We start from the raw sequence: 22,416 nt of genomic DNA on the forward strand, positions 1-22,416 counted from the left end.
ATATTAAATTATAATATATTTTATTATAATATATAATAAAAATATATTTTTTATGCTTTCTTTTTTTGTCCATTTTTTTAATCATTCAGTGATCTCTAAAAACAAATGCTTTTATTTAAAATAACCACGTCCCACAGACTCATATAATTGTCCTGGTTAGTTATCAAAACGGTCTGCACATAGAATGGGATTATTTGACACCCTACCTCTTAATACTTTTTGTGAACAGAATCTTTCAGCCGACCCAATATAGACCCAATTAACTGTTGTCCTGCATGCAGCTCTAAACCTCAGGTTGTTCTCAAAGGCTTTCTCAAGATACAGAGAATTTGAAACTTAGCCAGTTAATACATAATGATTAAGAATCAAAACAACTCACATTAGTTATCCCATGCATAGTTCATGGTGGAACCAGTGATGGAACCAGTGATGTCGAATTGGAGACAGCACAATGTGAAATAACGAACAAGAGCAACAATTTTACACTTTTGAAGATTTGAAGAACACAGAAATACAAAGGGGAGATAGCAATAAAGCTGTGTTACAAGAAAAAAATATGTATTTTAACATTTTCCATTTTACAAGCCTATTTTTTGATGATTTACACTTTCAACTGTCCTTAGTGGGTTGATATGCCCAATGAAGTAGAAATATTTCAGTAAAATTGCGTAACAAATTCTGCTTGCCCAGCAAATTAACCAGACATAACCCACCAGAGCATCTCATGAGGATGTAAATATCCTTAACTGTTTGGCCAGACTACAAACAGATTCACTGTATGAGTACAATAACTGCTGTTTGAGTCCATGTAAGTTTACAACAGGGCACTGACAGTGTCAGGTGAATTTATTGCAGATAAGCGGGTGTGTTGATGTCATGCTGTGTTGCAATCTTTCACTGCTTTCCTGTACATCGCCCTTACAGCATTTGCCAGAATTGTGTAATAACCTGATACACAACAGGACTTTGTGCTTTTCCTTTCGTTTCCTGAAAAAAAAGAAGAAAAACAGAAGTCCATGCATAATAATGATTCAAAAAAGTGCCTGACTGATGTTTAGTTCTAATGTTAAGTTATTGTTAATTTGCAATTAGTTGAATTGCCAAAATATTTTTCTGGTAAATTTAAGTATTAATTATAATCATCATGATAGGATATGGTTTAAATTATTAAATAAATAAATAAATAAATAAATAAATAAATAAATAAATAAATAAAAAGTGTTAAAAGTATTTCCGGTGCGTGAGAGGAGGAGAAAGTGAGCGGCTGAACGACGCAGGTGTGACGCCGCCCATCTGCCACGCTGGGTCGTGCAACATTAATTCCAAAAGTTGCTAGTTTCTCTTCTGTATTGGACAGCAAACTTTCCGCCCTTGATCACACTTCTGACTACGTGATTTTGACTGTTTTCTGCTGACGGAACGTGTGTTTTTGCACTCTAAACTGTAAATCTAAAGCTGCCGCGTCGCTGGGAGTGATGCCGGGGCCAGCATTTGGACACCGCGAAGCTCCACCGGACAACAGGTGTGGGAATGTCCGTTTCTGCACCTGGCGGTTTAGACCTGGCTGGTTATCATTGCAGTGCTACTGCGCGCTGAGGATCATCTGAACAAGGTAGGAGCTGTTCAAGTTTTACCTAAAGGAGGTACTGTTGCTTCGTCATGTGCATGAGCTCAAAGCGCGTCAACGCTTTTGTGTTTCGTAACAAGGCAATAAAAGGGTTCATATAGTCGTATTTACGTTACGTAGAAGTTGGTTTACCAGTTTCCTATTAGACTCTAAGTAGTTATGAAATTAATATTTACCCTTGATAAATATAACATAAATATTTTGTTTCCACATCAGATGCTATTTAAGTTGCCATGAGTTTCAAGCCCCATTCAGGCCTGCATTATAACCCGGAAAGGGTTATGATTGCAAAAAGTCATCATGAAGTCCCAGACAAACTTAACCCAGATACCTGATACCTGCTGGCACAGGCCATTCTTAACATCCAAAGTTTTCAGGGGATGACATCATTTTTCTGAGTGCTTCTCTTTCTATCAGTATATGTTGAAGTTGGACATCACTCTTTTCCTCAGACAATGTGAATGTGATAGTGGTTGGGGAGCAGCGGACTGTGAGTGAAGAAAAAAAAAACAAAAATGAAAGATGAGGGACTGAGACAGAGCACAAATCCACAAGATGAACAGCAGCTCTTGGTATTCCCCTTCCTCTCCTTGAAGTACAACATTGCACTGGTGCTGTCCTGATTTCAAGTCTCCTTTGAACAATTTATCCACTTCACTTCTTGCAGAGTAAATTTACTGTCCCTGTGCACCCCCTGTGTGTGATGACTGGGTAGGTGGTCTTGAAATTAATTTGAGCACCGCAGCTTTCATCCCTCCTGCTCACCTCTCCTCGCTGTCTGTTCCTTCTGCTGCTTCGGAGGGTTAAATGGTTTTAAGAGATTGCTGCCAGTGGCAGTAAAGTATGCTGACACTGGGAAGCAGGCATGGAGGGCTTGCATGACAGGGAAAGGAAGGCCTTTGCTTTGCTAACACTGGAATGATGCATCTGTTTGTGGTCCTAACTCCAGAGATGATCACACTTCAAAGAATTAAGTCAGCACCTCCTGCTGCGAAAGAGTAAAGCTGCATCTACACTGTATCAACTGTGAACTGAGTTTTCAGAAACATATATGCTTATTGGAACTCTTCACCTGCTGTTCTTGCGTGTTTATATCTTGAGTATCTGTGCACCCCTCCCTGATTTGGAGAGGGTAGTCTAACTTCATATCAGGTCTTAAGTTAGCAGACTTTACATATCTTATTTCACAGAAGTATTTTGGAATGAGGTTTTCTGTTGATTCGAACGATTTGTTCAAAATAAACAAATCATCTAGGTGAACTGAACTGAATCACTTAATGAAAAGAGTCGTACATTTCTCAACTCCAGTTGCGCTCTCCTCTCTCCTATCTTGTGTCGGACTTTCTAGGCCATGAGACTCTCCTAAGCCCAACTAACAAGACAGAGTCGGTCTGGAGCCCTGTATTGCTCCAGCCTGCCCCTACATCTTCCTCTCATGTCTCATGTTCACTCACTGAACAGGAGCTCAAACACAACTCACTCCCTCACTTCCCTCACTGAACGTATTGAACAGGAGCTTCACCTATGAGTGTCTCTTACTCTCAGTCAGACAGTCAGTGATTGATTTGTGTACTGAATGTAACAAACAGAATGGTCGGGGAAAATATATGGGATTGTTTTAGCAATTTTCAGTTTGCAAACTGGAGCTTTATCCAACTAAATTCTCAGCTCATTAGCCTATTATTTACCACTGGTCATTCTCAGCACAATTGGGCCTCTTTTCAGCTTATGAAATTCTTAGTGGGGGAGAAAAAAATCGATATGGGATATACCAGGATTTTTTTGCTTGACAATATCAAAATCAAGATTCTTTAAATCAAATAGACACCCCAACACCTGTAGCATATCGTCTCAGCCCTGTTAAATTCTGATTCGCAGGCAGAAGTTATGGAGAAATACTGAACTATTCAGTGAACACATCTTTCAAATGAATCACTTTACTAAGCTGATTCTGCTGATTCAGTACACTGAAATGAACTGCTTTTCCCATCACTTGTCTGTTCCCCTTGAGCATCATGCAAAGGAAAGAAATGATGGTTTTTGGTTACATCTGATCACATGAGGATCATCCATTGTGCAGGTTAAACAGCTGATTGTGTCTGCACATGTTCATTGAACTTTTGTTTGGTAGTGCTCATTTCTGAAATCTATATCACCAATAAGGTTACATGTGACATGAGCCATGCATCCTAACGCTAGCATGAATAAAACCATGGGCATGTACATGATTGCAGTCTGTTAAGCCTGAAATAGCAGAGAAGGAAGCTGTTTCTGATGCCTGTTCCTGTTTTTAACAAACAGCTGTCCCTGCATCATTATCTATAACTAATGCTGCAGCATGCACCCTCATAATGCTCCTCTGCTTCCCCCTGGAGATTTCATTCCCCTCCTCTTGTGCCTGTGCTTTTGGATGCATGTATTTGTTTTGGATCTGTTTTTTTTTCTTGTGGTGTTCATGAAGCCAAGTTTTAAAGTGCCCAGTGAAAAAAAGTTGTATCGGGTACAGATTGTTTTGTTAACAGCGTCCCTCTCCAGCAAAAACCAAAGTCGTGTCTCGCAAGGTAGACAAGCGCTTGAAAAGCATTTTATCAACTCGGAAGAAGTGATCTGATTAAGTGTTTACCTAGCTTTTAATCTGAATTACAGTCAGCATAAATTTCTTTACGAGAAGGCCTGTCGTTCTTCAGTCTCTGGTTAGGATGTTTACATGAAGCATTTTCATTCTGATCAGGTTATTAATCTGAGTAGTTTATATAAACAGAGCTGTAAATATCAGTCTCAGAGCAGGGCTGCTCACTCTTCAAAATTTCACCCACCAAACAATCACCTGCAAATTAAGAACAATTTACTCTCCATATTTGTTTTATAATGTGTGCTGAGTGCTCCTCAGAGGAACACTGTGAATATGTTACTTTTTATTATTATTTGTGTCTGTTTATATGCACTCTAATTGTTATAACCACAATTTAGGAGCTATCACTCTCATGTGTGACTTATTTCTGTTATTATAATGTTTGAAGAATATAATTGTTATCCAAAGCTTATTTTTGTAATTAAAGAAGACAGTTGTGTAAGGTTATGCCATCCAGACCTGTAGTAAAAACATCTTTAATGAGATGGTGATTAAAAAAAAATCAAATTACTACTAACCATTACCCTGGTCTTATCACCAGCTGTAAAATACAGAAGCTTTCCCGTCATTCCCTTTCAGACTGACACAAATAAGTTTATGCTGAGCTTATAAGGCCTGTTTCCTTCTTTCCCAATATGAGTGCCAAGTTCCAGTAAATGATGAGTCAAATGTGATCATCTGCGAGATCTTCTCTGACACTGATATCCAACAGAAAGGGGGTGTGTCTGCTGGTAAACACTTTCAGAGAAGATTCCACTGTGGCATAAGTATCCTTGGACTTTGCTCCTCAGTGATATCTCCTCACTTCCTGGAGTACTTTAGGTCAGCTTACAAGATGATTTGGTGATATTAAATGCAAATTTGAGACACACCTGCTTTGCACTGTTAGGCACTCAAGTGCAGCTCTCTTGTTCTTTTTCAAATTTATTGATCTTTCTCTTGATTTTCCCTGTGAGCCGCTGAAGTTGGACTTTGGGTGTTTGCCTGCATCAAGGATTTGTTTGTCATTACCTGTTTTATCTCTAAACTAACAGAATCAAAAATATGTCCTTTGTGGAATTCTTTGAAGAATAACACAAAATTACAGTTGTTCCTGTATTACAGATATAGGAACAGAAAGTAATAAATGGGTGTACGGAAAGGAGAACAGAGACACTTCTCTCTGTGTAACGTCATCAGTGTCATTACCCACAGTGACTCACTTTGACCTTTCAGATGAATCACATGAACTTTTGTAAAAGAAGCTGGCAGGGTAAAGTTAGGTACAACATGATATTAAAGTCTTCATTTACACAACCAAATGACTGGACAAGTTCAGGATTTTAGTGAATGAGTGACAGAGTCTGGATATGAGTCCCATCCTCTGTATACACAAAAAAGGACCCACAGATTCCTCTCACCTCACTTGATCTCACCTGTAAAGTGTAAAAACCTCAGGAAAACTCAACCTGTTTGTTGACACGCTTCCACTGCTGACACCTTGTATTTGCACTCACATCACATTTGTGATGTACCGCTGCAGATGAGATGTGACACTGAGACACGTTTCTCCCCAAAATCCTTCTGTCGTGCCAGTTGACAACCTTCAAAACAAGGAGAACAAAACTGCATACATTACTGTTTGATTTCTGGAAGCACTCCATTCTCACATAATGAGCTGGAGGGATTACTTTGGCTGAGTTATCTGGTTGTGGTCATTTTACGATAACTGTCTACCTCTAGGGTTGTCAGTGAGGATAAGTATCTGCACTTTTGTTACTAAAACATGTTATTTGTGACAAATTCATATTTACTACTGAACGAAAGTTTTTTTTTTCTCCTACAAAGTAGTACCTGTTAATAATTAAATAACCTATATGTGCAGATGTGTGGCTAAGTGATAACAATTCACTGGCATTTCCAGCTTTTGTTTTGATGTTATGTAACACCTCTAAGTGCAGCCTAAGCAGTTTTTATGAATTATTCAACAGTGTACTTTTAGTTTTACTTTCAGGTTGGTATTTGTGTCTATTACCTATACAGCTGTCATCAACACTGTTTGGAAATCCAAGTCACACAAACATGATATTTTAGTAGTTTGTTTAGTGGAATATGAATTTTGCAGCAGCTTTTGTTTCACTGCTGACAGAATTGGTGAGATTTTATTTACATTGCATACAAAAGAGGGGATTTCCATTCAGTACTGTGAAGTCTGTGACATTACTGCACAGAGACTCTGATTGGCTCTCAGTTGTAGCAGATAGTAAAAGGGATGTGGCAAAGGAGGGGAATTAGGACACAGTTCCAATAAATATTTGTGTAGGGTAACCTCATAGCAATTCTTCTTTCAAAGCTACATCTACTAGGACTAAATCCACTACTCCAGCACAGTATGGATATGTGCAGCAGAGGAACACTGCAGGCAGATTGTGATACTTTTGATGTTTCTGAGGAGCTCGGATTTTTGCTTGAAGAACCTCTGGTAAGTTTCCTTGTCATCTTTTCTTGTCTCATAAAACAGAAATTCCCTGTCTTCAAGATTTTCTTTTTGACATATTACACAGATGAAACAAGACTATGTTGTAGATGTTAGTATTATTTTGAAGAAACAGTTTATATGATTCAGACTCAGAGCCTCTTGGCTGACTCAGGTTATTATTGTCTGTGTGGAGTAATGTCATGAAGGGTTATTGATGCAATGAAGGCCTGTATTTCTATGTTTATTTTGAGTTGTTTACATGACTAAACCTACTTGCTCTCAAGCTCTGTACACTTTATATTTTGTTGAATGTCGAATCACAATATTCATATATCTGAAACTCCCAAAGGTTCAGGGAGATGTGTTATGAAACAATGATAGGTCTCAAAGATGACATCTTTAACTTATATACATATCAAAAATAATCTAATAACAACCTGTGAGTTAAAGTTTATGTTAACACTTATGAAATTAAGAAACATTATTAAACATTTGCGTTAAACACAGCCCAAACATATGCTTATACTGTGATTCCACTTCAGGGCATTCCCTGTTTTTCTGCTTGGGTAATTTTCTTCGTTTTCTTCTGCCTCCTTATTTTAAATTGCTTTCTGTCTGTGATTGATGGCAGCAATCATTCTCTGACATGCAGGTCAGGCACCACGGTAAACATGAGCTGATGATGTTACTGATTACACTCTGCAAGAAAACCCCCCATGCAAAATAAATTAATAAATAAATCTAATAAATGAGAAAGTACTTTTTACACTTATTACCCTTTATTCTGATTATCTTCCAGACTGATCTTCCAGACTATTACCGGGTATGGCTAGACCTGGCGAATAATCTCCATCATCTGATAGAGTCTCGTAAACTGCGAGATCTGGTTCATAAGGTGAGGATGATACTGAGCGCTGGCAGTGTTTGAACCTCTTGCAAACGAATGTCGACATGACAGCATAAATATAAACAGAAAAATCTCATCCCCAGATGCCGGTGTTGAGCACTCATCTCCTGAGTAACCATCAGGAGCTCAGGCTGGCTCATCTAGCTCTGGGATTTATCAGCATGGGATATGTGTGGCAGGAAGGGCAACATGCACCTGCAGAGGTAAAACACAGACATTTTATTCTAAGGTGGGATAGAAATGCTAATAAAATGTTGCTGAAATGTTGATGCTGGGAATGTGACTTTCTAAGAAGCAAAATGTTTGGCCGGTGGGAAAGTAATTTGCTTTACAGGTTTTGGTCAAAAGTTTAAGAAATTGGGACTTTGAAATTGTTAGGTGCAAGTTAGTGATTAAGCAAAACTCAATGAAATAATAACAGAAAAAAATCATACTCAATTAAATGCCAATCTAAGCCAGGGATGTTCTAACTTCTTGGTGGTTTAAGCAGAAGTTTAAATTCTGCACAATTTACATTACACTGTTTAATACAGGATCACAGACTCTGGCTTGCATTAGCAGAATTAGCATCACCAGCATCGAGTACTCTTCCAGATTTATGGCCCCTTGCCTGTGATAGTTACCTGTTATCATAGCTACCACAGCTGACATACAGCTAAAACTGTATCTGCCACCTTTGCATTCTCACATCCGGTTGCTGAGGCACAATAGCATTACTGCACTAGCACTAGCAAACAACCACATCCTAGCAGGTGGCTTCTGTGCAGCTAGGGCACAAACATGGCTTTCAGGGTATCTAAAAAAAACCTATGAACAACCAGAAATGCTGCAAGGGAAGTCAGGGGACTCCTTGATGTCAGTTGGAGTTAAGTATCCGGCTAACAGCCATGACCGGTACCAGGGATGTTGCATTAGCAAGTCTAAACCCCCCAGAAATGTCAATAAGGCATCACTACTTGATTTAAAATATACCTCTTTGGTTGTTTGACAGATTCTCCCAAAAGCCCTGGCCTGGCCTTTTTGGCTGATATCTCGCAGGCTTGGCCTTCCACCCATCCTGACCTATGCTGACTCTGTTTTGGCCAACTGGAAATTGAGGGATCCTTCAGGGTGAGTGTGCTGTCTGACTTCATGTTTCTTGGTCCACAGACATGCTGCTCAAATAATAGAAATGTTACAATCTAAGTTTGTGTTAGAAAACTCCAAAGAAAAATAACAGATTTTCTTCCTCCCAAAACATGTTTAACTCTTGTCTTTGTTTCCATTTCAGAGAAATGGAAATTGGGTGAGTAGAAGAGAAAGCAAAATCATTTTCTCTGTTGTGCTCAGCTGCACTTTCACATGATTTGTGTGCTCTCCTCTTCACATGATGCTTAGCTCATTTATTTCCAAAACCTTCCTTTTTGAAAAAATAAAAACAGGAACATGGACTTGATATTTTCCTTTCCTGGTGGAGAGAGTTGCCGGGGATTTTTCATAGTGTCACAGTTGGTTGAGATGGCTGCCAATTCAGGCATAACGGTTAGTACTGGCGGCAGTTACTCTTCCTCTTAGGCATGTTAACTCTTTCTGAACCTTAGTCTGAGCCCTTCCTTTTCTATCTGTCTACTCTCTTTCTGTTTTAATCCACACACTGTGACTATGTGTACCTTGTCATTCAGTACTAAAACTTATACTTACAACTCTATCCAGGGATCTCTGGAGGTGATGCATGCTATGAAAATCTCAGACCTCATCAACATTCAGAAAGGTCTCGCCAAAGTGACTCAGTCTTTGAAGAAGATGAGGGAAACTTTCAAACTTATGCACAGTGAGTTTTGAATTACAACTTACCAATTTGAATTAAATCAATTTACATGCTGTGCAGTGTATAAAGGCAGAGAAATTCAAGGTAATTGGAGTGACTGAATTTGTTCTCTCTGCAGAATATGTGGATCCAACAGTGTTCCATGGAAAATTAAGAATATTTCTTTCAGGGTGAGTTTTAGTGTCATTACAATGTCCAAGTTATTAATTATTGTAATATAAAATGTATCTGGTGAACATAAATGTCTCTGTCAGGCATCAAAGTTCCCCTCTGCTTCTCCTCTGCTGCATATAATTGTTCCTCCGGCTGATCTGGATGACTATTTTGTGAAACAGTACTGTGTGTATCTGATTGCTTGTGAATGTATAAAGAGTAAGGTTTTAGGAATGTGTATGTTTGACCTGCTTTAGGTGGCGGGATAATCCCATGCTTCCAAATGGGCTGTTATACGAAGGTGTGAGTGATGAGCCAATTTTTTTATCTGGTGGCAGCGCGGCCCAAAGCTCAGCCATTCAATGTTTTGATGCTCTGCTGTGCATCCAGCATGAGGATGAGACAGGTAAAGATGCATCTTTTTCCACCTTTGACCCCCCTGATGTTTCTCATGAATTAATCACTCCGTTAGAGCAGTCACTTGATTGCTCTGACAGAAAATGTTTCCAGGAAAGGTTGTTATTTGCTTCCTCTCTCTTCATTGATTCACCCAATCTAGGTGCCTTCCTGACACGCATGAGAGATTACATGCCGCCCGCCCACCGGCATCTGATAGAAACTCTCTCTGTCGGTCCGTATCTGCGAGACTTCATTCAATCTCACCCAAGTCCTGACCTCTGCCAGGCCTACAAATCCTGTGTCTCAGCTCTGGTGGATTTACGTAACTATCACCTCAATACTGTGACCAAATACATTGTTGTGCCTGGAAATAAGGCCCGCGCTGCAGGCTGCCCGTTCAGAGGCATGTGTACTGCATTGGACAAGACTGGGGCCGGAGGATCTGTACCAATGGTCTTTCTTAAGAGTGTCCGTAACACCACCCAAAAAGCACTAGATTTTGGGAGGACAGCAATGTCAAGAGAAGCTGAAATGTAACTTCTTATATTATAATATGCACTGCATTCAACAGATACAGGACGATCTTGTATGCGAGAAATAACAAAGCCTTTACCAAGTTATTTCTTCTTTATACTTACTTATTATGCTGCATTGATATTGAAGCATACTTGAAGGTGACTTCACTGTTTGGTGGGGTCAGACATTTTTACTTTAAAGTAGCATCTACCATAACTTGAAAGCCAACCGTAAACAAAATTTAAAGATCTATATACTTGTGGCATTTGGATGCCAATTCTAATGCAGCATCTTGATTAGCTTTCTAGATAGTGGGAGAACCCTATTGATTGTTTTATTCATCACCTGGGAAGAAATGCAATCAACAGGTCATTCAGAAAGGGACAAAATGACTTCAAATTACAATATTCTTGATCCACTTCTGACAAATGACCTTGTCTACTGTGCGGTAGGTGAATCTTTATCAAGTGTCTGCTCCGATACAGGGGGACTCTTGCTGAGGTCAAGTGAGTAGCAGTTGTGTGTTGTGCAAAGTCAAAGTTTGTCACATGTAGAAACTTCCACATGCTAAATATGTTTTCATGAGTAAAGTTACATCTAAAGGACAGGAAAGTAAAGAGTTAAAAACTGACTTCTTTGAAGCACAACTTGCATTTAAACGTGCTTATGTTTTAGGGGGACCCCACTGCAGTAATGGCGGATTGTCAGTGTCGGGTACATTTGTTGGATTAATCTGTAGGTAATAGCATACTATAAGTAATGTGTGATGTAAGTGCAAGATTACTCGCTTTTACTATATTAATCTTTATTTTCTCTGTGATCAGTAAATCAGGATTAACTCAAAGATTCAAGATCAAATCAGAAAAACATGTAGCCTTATCAGCTACCTGGCACAAAAGCAGTTTTACATCGGCATGAAGAGAGCTCCATACAAAATTTCCCTGTTTTGACTTTAACTGCTCTTTACTCAAATACACCATTATTTATCATTTGATATGAGTGTATACACACCATGGCAAAGCAAATAAGTATATTTTCATGTTAAATATTTATTAAACTTTTAAAATAATAATTTATATTTATATATAAATTAAACATTCTATTTTTTGTTTGTAAAGTATATAATTTGCAAAATTAAATTTTTTTGTCTTTCTTTTGCACATGAATTAAATTAATTCTTTTCTAAAGTTCGATAAATATTTTGTCTTTTTTGCATTTTGTCTGATTACGTTGTGAATAATCTTTGGTGAACTGTTAAAGATTTTGTATGAGTACATGTAGTCATCCAAATAAAGCCAAACTTGAAAGAAAAAAAATGAGTAGAATAAGCTATTTTGGCTTGGCGAACCGATATTGAAAATGGATCATTTCCATACTTGACAGTAAGAAGCAGATGGCGGAGAAGGAAGATAAATGTAGAAAGAACCATAAGCAGAGGAAAAAATAGAGAAAGGAAATGCTGAAAGAATGAGACGATACAGAACATTAGTAAAATAAAGCACAGGAGAATCAGCTGAGGAGAATGAAAAAGACGGACACAGCAGGGGTAATCTAAGGAGACGGATGGATGGACGGGGGATCAGGTCACTCAGTTTGATGGACTGGAACTCCCACTCTCTTCCTGGTCCCGACTTGAAGGTTGTGTCTCTTCTCGCTATTGAAGACTAATCACATTAGAAAGGGAAGGAGGGAGCTGAACCGCACTGCTGTGGAGCCCTGGTCATGGTCCAAGTCTGCTTCACTAAAGCACAAAAGATGTAAAATGTGGGCTGTTTGACAGCTGGTGAATGCAACTCTGGCTGTGACTACAGCCGGTCCTGGTGTAGTTCTCTGCTGTCACATCAAGATGGGATGGGGTAGAGAGCTGTTTTAACCTCTCCTGAATTCTCATTTCTGTCTCCATTCAACTACAAACTCTATGTTTCTAATCATAGGAAGATCCTGAGTTATGTAATAACCAAGTAGGTGTATGTTATTACAGCCAATGTAAAATACTCTTTTGTTTTCAGAAATGTCAATATTACCAAGACAGACAACGAAGGGAAAGTTTTCATTACCAAAAGTAAAGACAGATTTCCTAAAATGCACAGCACTGTACAGAGCAATAAAGGTGTGGAAGTCCCTACCACTGCTATTGACTTAATTAACACAAAAATGTATTTTTAGAAATCACATTAAAATCACATTGGCACATCATATTTGTAAAACAATAGGCACATAGTGGTGGCATTCTTCTTGTCCTAACCTTGAATCAATGTTTTGTGGATTACATCATTTTTTTTTCTTTCTTTTTTTTTTAAATTAATTTATATTTTTAAGAAGTTATTATAAGGTTTCGATTTGTGTGTTGTATGTTTTTATTTCTCTTTCCAAAATGTGATTGATTGTGCAGACTATGCTGTGTTCTTGTAACTTTAGATGTATATATTTTATTCTTGTAAATATTTTTGTTTTAAGCCTGAACCCCAGGAGGACTAGCTGTGCTCCAGTGTTGAGCTAATGGGGATCCAAAATAAATAAATAAATAAATTAATTAATTAATAAATAACAAGGATGCCTGCAAGTAGTGCAAAAATAGCCTACAAGCCCTAGCTTCTGTCATGAACTATCCTTTCAGGGACTAAAACCCAACCAGTTGAGAATTCATAATAAATGTAATTGGTAAAGTATCAAAAAAATCCCACAGTAGCTAAATCTAACCATTATTAGCTTATCTTAACAGAAGTTCCCAGCCTGAATTCAAGCCCTTGTTGTCACGCCACTGAAACTTAAAACTCAGAAACCTTTGGATACCTGTTGACAATCTCTTAAAGAGAAAGACAACCTTTTAAGGTCTTTGGGTACGGCCAACAGCTGGTAATGGATGACTTCCATTCAAGATTCCTCTTTATACCATCCCATCCAGGACCTAACTTCTGTGATAAACATTGCGTGATAAGCTCTACCCATTTTGCTGCTGTGTTCTCTCTCTGTAAACATAGTAGCACACCAAATCACCTTCAGTTGAAAATGATTTAATAGTGATGTAGAAACAGTAGAAAAATGCATAATATTGCACATATTCATTGAATTGCACTTTCTCAGGGTACAGATCCTTGCATGGACATAGGTGACTTAGTAAATGAGTTCTGTCTGATGGTGGGAGGCTAGTTTCAGTCATCCTGACAGTTCTTGATCATTTAACAGTAAAATAACCTACATAAGAGCCGCTGTAATAAAATAACTTCAAGTATTCAGCAAATACCTGCTTTGTAACAGCGTGCAAGTTCAGTGTCATTGCTACATGATCTTATTTTTCATCTGTTTCTGCACTTGTCCAAAGCTGGAGGCTACAAGTCATCTCTGCTGTGAGACTGCTACCACACTCCTTAAGCACTGTATATAGCCCTTCTACTCTTGCAAGTTCAGTGCACAGTCATTTGTGTTGGTTGGTAGACAGATGTTTGGTGTCATACACTTGTCTACTGTGAGAGGAAAAGAAGCTTCATTTTACAAGAAACTTTTAGTGAGATGAGAAAAATACATAGATATAAAACAACAGTTCAAGTGTTAGCCAACAAAAAAATAAAAGAAACGTCTAATGAGTAGATTTAAGCTTAAATGTGACACAATAAGTGACTGAGAAGCAAGGCAGACTCTTAACTGACACCAAGAGAAATGTGAAAATAGCCTTTACTTTCTGTTGGAAATTCAAAACCAAGAACCCAAACACTGTATAAGTTCTAATAGAAAATATTCTGCCTTTGAAGTAGTCAAAACATTACATATGCTGTTAAAAAATCTGACCAAGCCCAGAGGACTCTGTTTTCAACAATTGTACCTGCTTCAGAAAGAGAGACCAAACACACGTTTGAAATGTTCATTTCACAGTACTTTGTTTAAAAAGACGCAGATTCTTTAAAATATATTTTCTGAACATTATGTGTCAGTGTAGCCAACAGAAGGAGACAGGACGGCTGAGGCAAAGTTGGCTGGCTAGTTGGTTGCTTGCACAGTGAGCCAAATGGAGAGAGATAGCAAGAGAGAAAGAGAGAAAGAGGGAGATAAAAGGACAGAGTTACAAAGAGAGGGAGGAGACAGGGGTTATTAACAAAGGCAGGCAGCAGACGTTCAGTCACACAGACAAACTGAGCAGGATGTTAACAGATAAGGAGGAAGAGGAGAGAATAAAGGAGGTTATAAGAACGGCGCTGACACACTGCCATGTACTGTACTGGAGTTCAGTCTTTTTACGTGTGTTCCTCTCAAAAGTCAAATGTTTGTGCTTTGCCGCAGGTGGGGCTGATGTCCATTCAAAGATTATCGCTTCGGTCATAAAAGGCCCTCCACATGGCGCCTCCTCTTGTTGCCAAGCAATATTCTCTAAGGGGGCAAAGGACCAAAAAGAACATTGAATTGAAGAGTACAATAAGAGCACATAGATATAACTGAAAAGTGCATTTATGCAGAATAAAACCCCCACAACCTTCCTCAGAAATACAGAAATCTATCCCACAGCTCACCTTGTATCTGGAGGTGCGTGTGTCATCCCTCTTCAGCAAACATGCCAGAAAAAGGTTTGACAGAATTTTAAATGTTTTTTTTTTGTCTCTGCTTTCTCCTTGTGCAGTCTCCACTCAGGGCCCCACATGAACTGATTTCTATCATTATCCATCCTCTTATGTTGATTTCTCCTTCTGAGTACTCCTTCATCCATCTTTTTGGGATAACAGAGTATTAATACGCCCAAGAAAAAGGCTTTCTCCAAAGCCTCATGTTAAATTCAAAGGAACCAGAGTTTCCAACGAGCATGCTTTTTGGACTCAGTCTTGGACTTGCGTTTGGGGGTGGAAGTGAACACCTCATTGGAGTAAGGCAGAGCAGGGCATTGTCGACTGTCCAGAGGGCAAAGTCTCTTCATGAGGGGCTGGAGCTTGTCCTCCTGCAGCTTGAAGTCCAGCTCAACACTGAAAGACAGAAATAGAAATAAAGTTTTCAAAATTGTTGGTACTTTGTTGCTTTTCACTACCCCATACTTTAAAATGATAGTATCAAAAACAGATCTGAAGTAATTTTTTCAACTCAAAGCTTCTGGAGCGGGAGACAGTGGGTTGGTCAATCGATATAGAGATACACAAAGAAAGAGGGAGCTTATCTAAAGACATAGTGTTCTAAAAGACAATTATAGTGTCATATCTCATCTTTCTATGTGCAGGAAGAAGCCAGATTTCACTTGTTATCTTCCTTCCTCCAACATCCTGTGTGTGACTCTGCCCCAGCTTAAGTCACAGTCCCTACGCCTTGCGCGGTTTGACTTTCCCTTGATATAAAATGAAAGTTGCAAATTCTGGTATTCTGAAACTCTTAAGAAGAATTTCAGAACATCCTCATTTCACTAAAAAATATTTGATTTGTCTTGTGTACAAATCAGCACCTGTAGCCTCTTTTCTGTTTGTTCTGTTGTTTTAGGGTGTATTCACACTTGTGGCTTGTTTGCTTTGTTCCGATTCAGGGGCAAAAATGATAAAATTGTTGTGATTGCCCCTTGGTTAATTTGTGTTCACGAGGCAAGTCTCTTGCGGTCCAAGGTTGTAAACAAATGCCTCATGCAATTGATTTTTTTTCTCTTATTGGTCAGAAATCATACCCGGAAGACTGGGAGTTTCCCTATCTTCTTTCATGTTCTTACCCACTTACCCACAGGGAAGAACAGCCATGGAGCACCAACAACGTGTGTGGCTTGTTTGCGTTATCGCGTTTATCTGGCTCATGTACCAGTGTGCGCTATATGACCAATACATGTAGTTTTTTCAAGAGTCCCGACCTGTTAAGGCACTTCGATAAGTCACACTTCTTCAGTTCTTCAGCCTTTCTTTTCTTCTACTGCCGTGGTTGATTCTTCCACTCCTTCTTCTTCTACTGTTTCAACTGTACAGTTGTCAACTGGGCTCATTGCTGCACCCATCACTACAGTGTGAGCCAAAGTTATGAGTCAGTTGTGCCAGTTGCTGAGGCAGTTGTGTTTTCGCTGCACGGGAAATGCTACAGGGCTCAAATAGAAGTGAGCCGAGACCACCTATTTTCGTTGATCTTGACCCGCTTGTTTTGTCACGCATCCAAGCGCGATTGCTGTGTTCACATATGCCCAAACGAACCAGGCTGCTCACTGTTTTTGAACAACTGTCTCAAATGATCCAGGTGTGAATACACCCTTAGACTAACATACTGAGTTTGCTCCAACAAACAAGACTTGTGCAGTAGAATGTATCACCTTTTGTGTATATTGTGGACATCAACCCAGGGGTAGCAGTGGAAGGCTTTAAAATCACCGTTTCAGAGGAAGTCAGTCCTTTAGCTGATAGTCCCACACAACCAAGGCCATATAGACACATTGGTACTAAAACCCATTGCACTAGCTCTACAACACAAAAAAAAAAATTCAACACCAGATTGATAACTAGAAAAATCTGGTTTATTCATTTGAAGTGAGTATTTTTTTTATTTTTATTTTTTTGCCTTATTTTTCTGTGTTAACAGTCCACTGATGTCCAGATGGAGACTGGGAGGAAGGCACACATTCAAATGCACCGGCAGACACCCTGGCAGCACATATCTCTTGCGGCACATATCCATATTTCAGAGACTCCTCCGAGTAATAGAGTTCGTTTGCATCATCTCTATATTTTTTACTCCCTCCATGCAGTCAAAGGGCTTTTCCTGCATAGATTATACTCCTATCCAAAAAAAAAGTGAGAATGAGGGCTGCCTGACATCAGACTAAACACATGCGCCAGCATAATCCCAGGGCTGGTCACCGTCTGATTTAGTTCCCGCATTGTAGTTGAACTCTCTCCCCGATTAAATCTCGCAAGCATGGGAGAATTGTGGGGCTTAATCCCATCCAAATGAAACCATGGAGAGGCCAAACAGACTCTGATTAACTGCCTGTTTTCAAGTAAAGGATAAATGCATTATCATACACCATCTCCCCTCACTTTATTACTATTGATTTGTAGTGCGCTGTTAATGTATTTATTCCAGAGTGGTCAATACATTTTGAGAGCATCACAGTGGAAATAAAGGAGAGTGAATCATATGCTATTTGTGCCACAGTGACATTTCCTGCAACTTGTATTTGGGCATTTTTGATTCATCCTCATTATTTTATTTGAAAGCCAACATTACTCAACACATTTAGAAAGCACAGAGAGTGCTACATGTTACCAGCCTCAACCCTGCCATTCAAAGTCAAGAGGATTAAAGGTTGAAGGGAGCACCAGCGCTGACAAAAGAGTCAGCATCTGACACGCCAAGGTCAAACATGCCTGTTCCGTCCTTGTCTGCCAACGCACAGACGTTAAGACACAAAAGCTTGACCTGATAGGGGGAAGCTGTTCTGATGGGCAGCGTAATTAGCTCGCTGAAGGATATGCTATACTCAAAGTGACATAATGAATCCTAGGAACTGTCCTCACCCTTAAGATAAGTGTCAGCTAAGAACAGAGCTCCATTAAAGCCTTCAGGGCAGAAACATGGATGGAGGGCACGATAGGAATTTGTCAGGACCAGACTTCCAATGAATCAACTGAAGATGAAATGAAAGGCAGGAGAGGGGGTTGGTGGCTGCTTGGAAAGCTAGCATAGTTTTTGATGTGAAATAAGATTTTAAAGCATGTTCTGTTGAATAAAAGGAAAGCCTCTTCTTGAGCTCTGCTGTTCACGTTTTCCCTTTTTTCCCTTGTTACTCTGGCAGGTTTAGTACGCTGCATGCCTGAAAATGAGGAACTCAGATGGCAGCTTTTATCTTGACAGAACTGCTGTTTCTTGCACTATTTGATGCACTTGTTTTACTACATCCCTTATTCATATCATCCATTGTTTAATTCCCTCCTGCTTTTATCTCTATTTGTATCTTTTGTTTTATGTTGAATTGTGTCTTTTACGGCTGCTGTGTAAAGAATGTTGAGTTGACAGAAAGCATAGAGCAGAATCGCAGCGCCATGCAGAATAGCCTCGGCAATTATTAAGCAATTAATCACTTGGAAGATCACTTCAATTACAGTGTGCTGTGGACAAATGCCTCAGTGGGAAGCTCGAGGCGGCGATGTGCAATGCAGGTGGCAACCTGGCACCAGGTGCTTCAGCAAACAAAAGCCCTATATCTAAGATCATCTCAGCACACAAACAGATTGAAGCGGCTGGAGACAGGGAGGCTTTTCTGGGGCATTCAGCAAAGCAGATTAATCACCTCTTTAGCTATGCAGTGTGAGTAGCTGGGTGCTGTGATCAGTGGCGAGCAGTTTGTTTGTCTGCCGTCGTGGTGTGCTGAACGCCATTCAATGATTGTTGCTCCTGGGAGGGATTCTGCTGCTGTGAGACGTCTTTTTAGCACCGCATACTCAATTCACCCCATAGCGCGTACCTGCTCACGACTACTCTCTGTTCTCTCTACTGTGAATTTCCCTTCGGCCATTCACAGTTCGATCCTTCACTTGTCGAGTGGTTCAGGCCTCAGAATAGTGTAACATCTTCAGAACTACATGAGGGGGCACAGTAGATGAAATCACCAGAGAGTGACACTTATTTCCTTCACTGACAGGCAACAGTTGAAGCAGAAGCTCCCCACAGGTTATGTAAATGTGATGCAGAACTTCTCTCCCTGTCATGTATATCAGATTTAAAAGCCATTGCTTCTGCCTATTACACGGCTTTCTGCTCCAGACACACAGAAAAAATACCAATCTTATTAATGAGAACAAAATAAAAAAAGGCAATCTTGACAGTCGTTCACCAACTACAGCTTTGCCATTGCAGTGGGACAAAAGTGCTAATTAGCTGCCAGGGTCTCATCATATTACATAACTGTTGTCTTTCCCTGAACTTAACTGTTTTTCAAAGTCATTGTTAGCTCCAAATTGGAAACACAACATTGTGCACTCTGATTCGAATACTGGCTCTTATTCAACACAGCATGATGGGAATAAAAGCCTCTAATGCTTTGATCAGAGCATGTTGTTAAACTGGGCTCCCTGCTGTACACTAGGTGGACTCAGTGGTAGGCCAAATATACAGTAATTTGCAAATGATGCTATTATCAACATGAGCCTGAATCAAAAGCTTCCTTCTTTTTGGACTTTCTGAGTTGTCTTTTTTTCCACTATTGCTGAGATGACCACCATTGAAGCCATTTTGATATAACATTGTGAATGACCAGATGCATCTTTTTGCAGAACTGCAAGCCTTTTTCATTTTTTACAATGATGGTTGGACATAACGTTTCAAGTCTTTGTTCTGTTTTTCCAGGCCTGTAATTCCTGAAATATCCTAAAAACAAACATTGACACCTCATAAGTATCTAGTTGTTTGTTGAAAGGCTGAAGTTACAAGGATGTGTACAAAAGAGAGTGAAACAGGGATATGAGGAATGTCCTGATCAGCAACTATTACTCCTGATATGATATTATTTTCTGACTTAGCAGTTTACAAGATACTAACATCACAAGTTCGTCCAATCAGAGGCACAGCACAGCTCACGTGACTAGCGCTGGTGTGTCTGTCAGGCGCCCTATAGCTGTTACTTAGGATGCTCAAAATCTGCCTCTTGAATCAGCATTTCCAAAATGGCCTAGTGTTTCCCTTTTCACTAAAATGTTTTGTTTTTCTTTTCCCTACAAACCAGATTTAATTTAAACTGACCTGAATAATTAGAACTGGATAGCAGAACAATATGACGTAAAATATTTGTCGACGAACTTTATTCCTGTACAAAAAATAAATAAAGACAACATAAAAAGTTAGGCATTATAACGATAACTGTGACAAGATATATTATGGACACTTGCGTCAACAAAAAATGATGAGACGAAAATTTTCTGGTGGGACGAAGGCCTGGAGTAGCACTGGGCTAAAATGTACCACAGAAGCTGATAAAATGGTCACGTGCAGCACTGCTTGTCAGAGGATCATGAGAATGAGTGCAAACCTTTATCACACAGTTTATGGTACAATAACAAGCATATGGACAGTAAGAAGAGCAAGAGTGGTGCTGAAAAGGCAATAAATAACAGAAGAAAAGCACCTGACGCCACCACATGTCAAACCTAGCCACTTTTTCAACAAGACGAGCTGAGGGTTGGAAAGAACTCCAGATGGAGAGGATAAAATAGGCAAGGCAAGATGTAAGAGAAAATATAGCGCTGCTTGCAAACCATCGTCCAAGTTTATGTACCCTTATAACATAACGCTAAATTATCTAAGAATAGTATTATAGTGTCCATCTCAACACTGCAGGGATGACACCGATTTGTAATAAAACACTTTATCAAAGTGTTCACTGTCGGCCGTGACCACGCCAACAGAGTACAAGAAAAAGGGCAAATTTAAAAGTGAATGGCTCATAACAACTTAAACTGTTAAGTTGTCCTCTCAATCACAGGGAAACAAAATGAAAGATATGACGTAGACTGGATAACAGGGATGTCATAAACCTGTGTCCTATCTTTTTCTCAGAGCTTTTTGGAGGCTCACTTTCTCCATGGATATTTAGCCTTTCTTTGAAAGCCCCCTGTTTGTGAACACTGTGTGTTTTAGGATGTTATGTTCATATTGGAACACCCTGCAGAAAATCATAGTGCAAAGATGTTTTCACGTTTCACTTGTGAACTGTTTCCATGTTCTAGTTTGATATGTCCCACACTACTGACGTTTGAGCCATGGAGTCAACTTTTGAACCATGTGTCCCAGGAGGGTTACCATAGGGTGCTGTATAGAAAATGTTTAAGCCGTCATGTGTCTGGCTGTGCATGCATATGTGTTCTGTAATAAAGCCAAATGTGGCCACTGTTGCACATCAATGTACCATACCTAATTTTATTATTCCTCATCATATTACAAGGTTAGGTGCACTCAGAGCACTTGGTTATGCTTTTGCTCAGTGATGGCTAACATGAATGATGGATTGAGAAGATGGGCTAAAATTATCAATCACCGATAAATCAGCAAATGCCTAAATTAGCCCAGATCTGATACCAGAGATCAGATCAGGACATTACTAATAGACATAGCAGGGCCCATGCTCACAGGTGCTCCACAAGTACATGCTCCTTTCAAATGTTGCACCATTTAAATTGAAATAAACAGGCTTCCCAAAGGTTTAAAATGGATTACCAAGAAGCATTGTTACAACAAAGAAGTAGTCTACCAAACACAAATTGCCTTTTTGCGGTGTATTTCTACAAAAAAGAAACCTAAAACTCTACATTCTGTTTTGCCTTGAATAAAGAGTGTTGAGTTGTGTTTAAACCTTATTGGATTTCACACAAGACTAATGTGCACAAAAATGTTTTTAGTGGTCAAGTAAGTCTAAAAACAAACAACATGTCTTTACTCAAAACTGAGAAGTGGGGCCATTAACATCTTTAAACAGGGTTATTAAATTACTGGGAGAGTCCAATGTTTCCCTGGCAGGTAATGCTAAAATTCAAAATCCCTCCCCCTCTGCAGCTTTTGTACAACTGTGGTTTTTATTTTTAATTTTTTGTTAAAGATTGGAATCACAACTTGAAATAAGTGATGCTGATGGCACTTTGTTATTAAACATATTCTTTTTTGGTACTTTAAATCATGACACTAGATATGCACCCTCCTACACCCTCTTTTGAGTTGTTAAAGAATCAAGATCAGAGGGTTTATATATGCTATTTCTTATGGTCTTCTTTTAAATTAACAAAAAATGTGAGACAGTATATGCAATACTTTGATATATTTAGTCACAGTTAAAATGTTAAATAGATGAAAGAGCTCTTTATGGAAGTGATGCTACCATAGCTTTAGTTGGTTTCCTCATAAGCTACCTGATAAAAGTTTTTAAAACTTTAAATTTCTAAAAACGTTATACCCCAAAATTGTAAGAGACCATGTAGTCCTCATGAAATGAATG

General features: G+C 39.2%; 2 protein-coding genes across 3 annotated transcripts in view; one reads left to right on the forward strand and one right to left on the reverse strand.

Moving 5' to 3' along the window:
• The first annotated feature begins 1,271 nt into the window (after window positions 1-1,271).
• LOC141795308 (indoleamine 2,3-dioxygenase 2-like) lies at window positions 1,272-11,511 on the forward strand. Its single transcript, XM_074676140.1, has 11 exons — window positions 1,272-1,612; window positions 6,592-6,720; window positions 7,517-7,612; window positions 7,708-7,827; window positions 8,616-8,734; window positions 8,895-8,909; window positions 9,046-9,145; window positions 9,317-9,434; window positions 9,550-9,601; window positions 9,842-9,990; window positions 10,144-11,511. The coding sequence occupies exons 2-11, from the start codon at window positions 6,631-6,633 to the stop codon at window positions 10,518-10,520; spliced, it is 1,236 nt and encodes a 411-aa protein (XP_074532241.1). The 5' UTR covers window positions 1,272-1,612; window positions 6,592-6,630; the 3' UTR covers window positions 10,521-11,511.
• A 2,014-nt stretch (window positions 11,512-13,525) lies between these two features.
• The window catches only part of insyn2ab (inhibitory synaptic factor 2Ab), a 33,210-nt gene continuing 24,319 nt past the window's right edge, over window positions 13,526-22,416 (reverse strand). For both annotated transcript variants that reach the window (XM_074675896.1, XM_074675895.1), the window contains exons 5-6: window positions 15,002-15,445; window positions 13,526-14,861 (exon numbers count right to left, since the gene is read on the reverse strand). In XM_074675896.1, coding sequence (XP_074531997.1) covers window positions 15,262-15,445 — 184 coding nt within the window. In that variant the 3' untranslated portion in view covers window positions 13,526-14,861; window positions 15,002-15,261. The remainder of the gene's footprint in view (window positions 14,862-15,001; window positions 15,446-22,416) is intronic.

This window comes from Halichoeres trimaculatus, unplaced genomic scaffold, assembly GCF_033239565.1.
Source record: "Halichoeres trimaculatus isolate MK-OKI-2021-1 unplaced genomic scaffold, fHalTri1.1 fHalTri1_scaffold_8, whole genome shotgun sequence".
Lineage (NCBI taxonomy): Eukaryota > Metazoa > Chordata > Actinopteri > Labriformes > Labridae > Halichoeres > Halichoeres trimaculatus.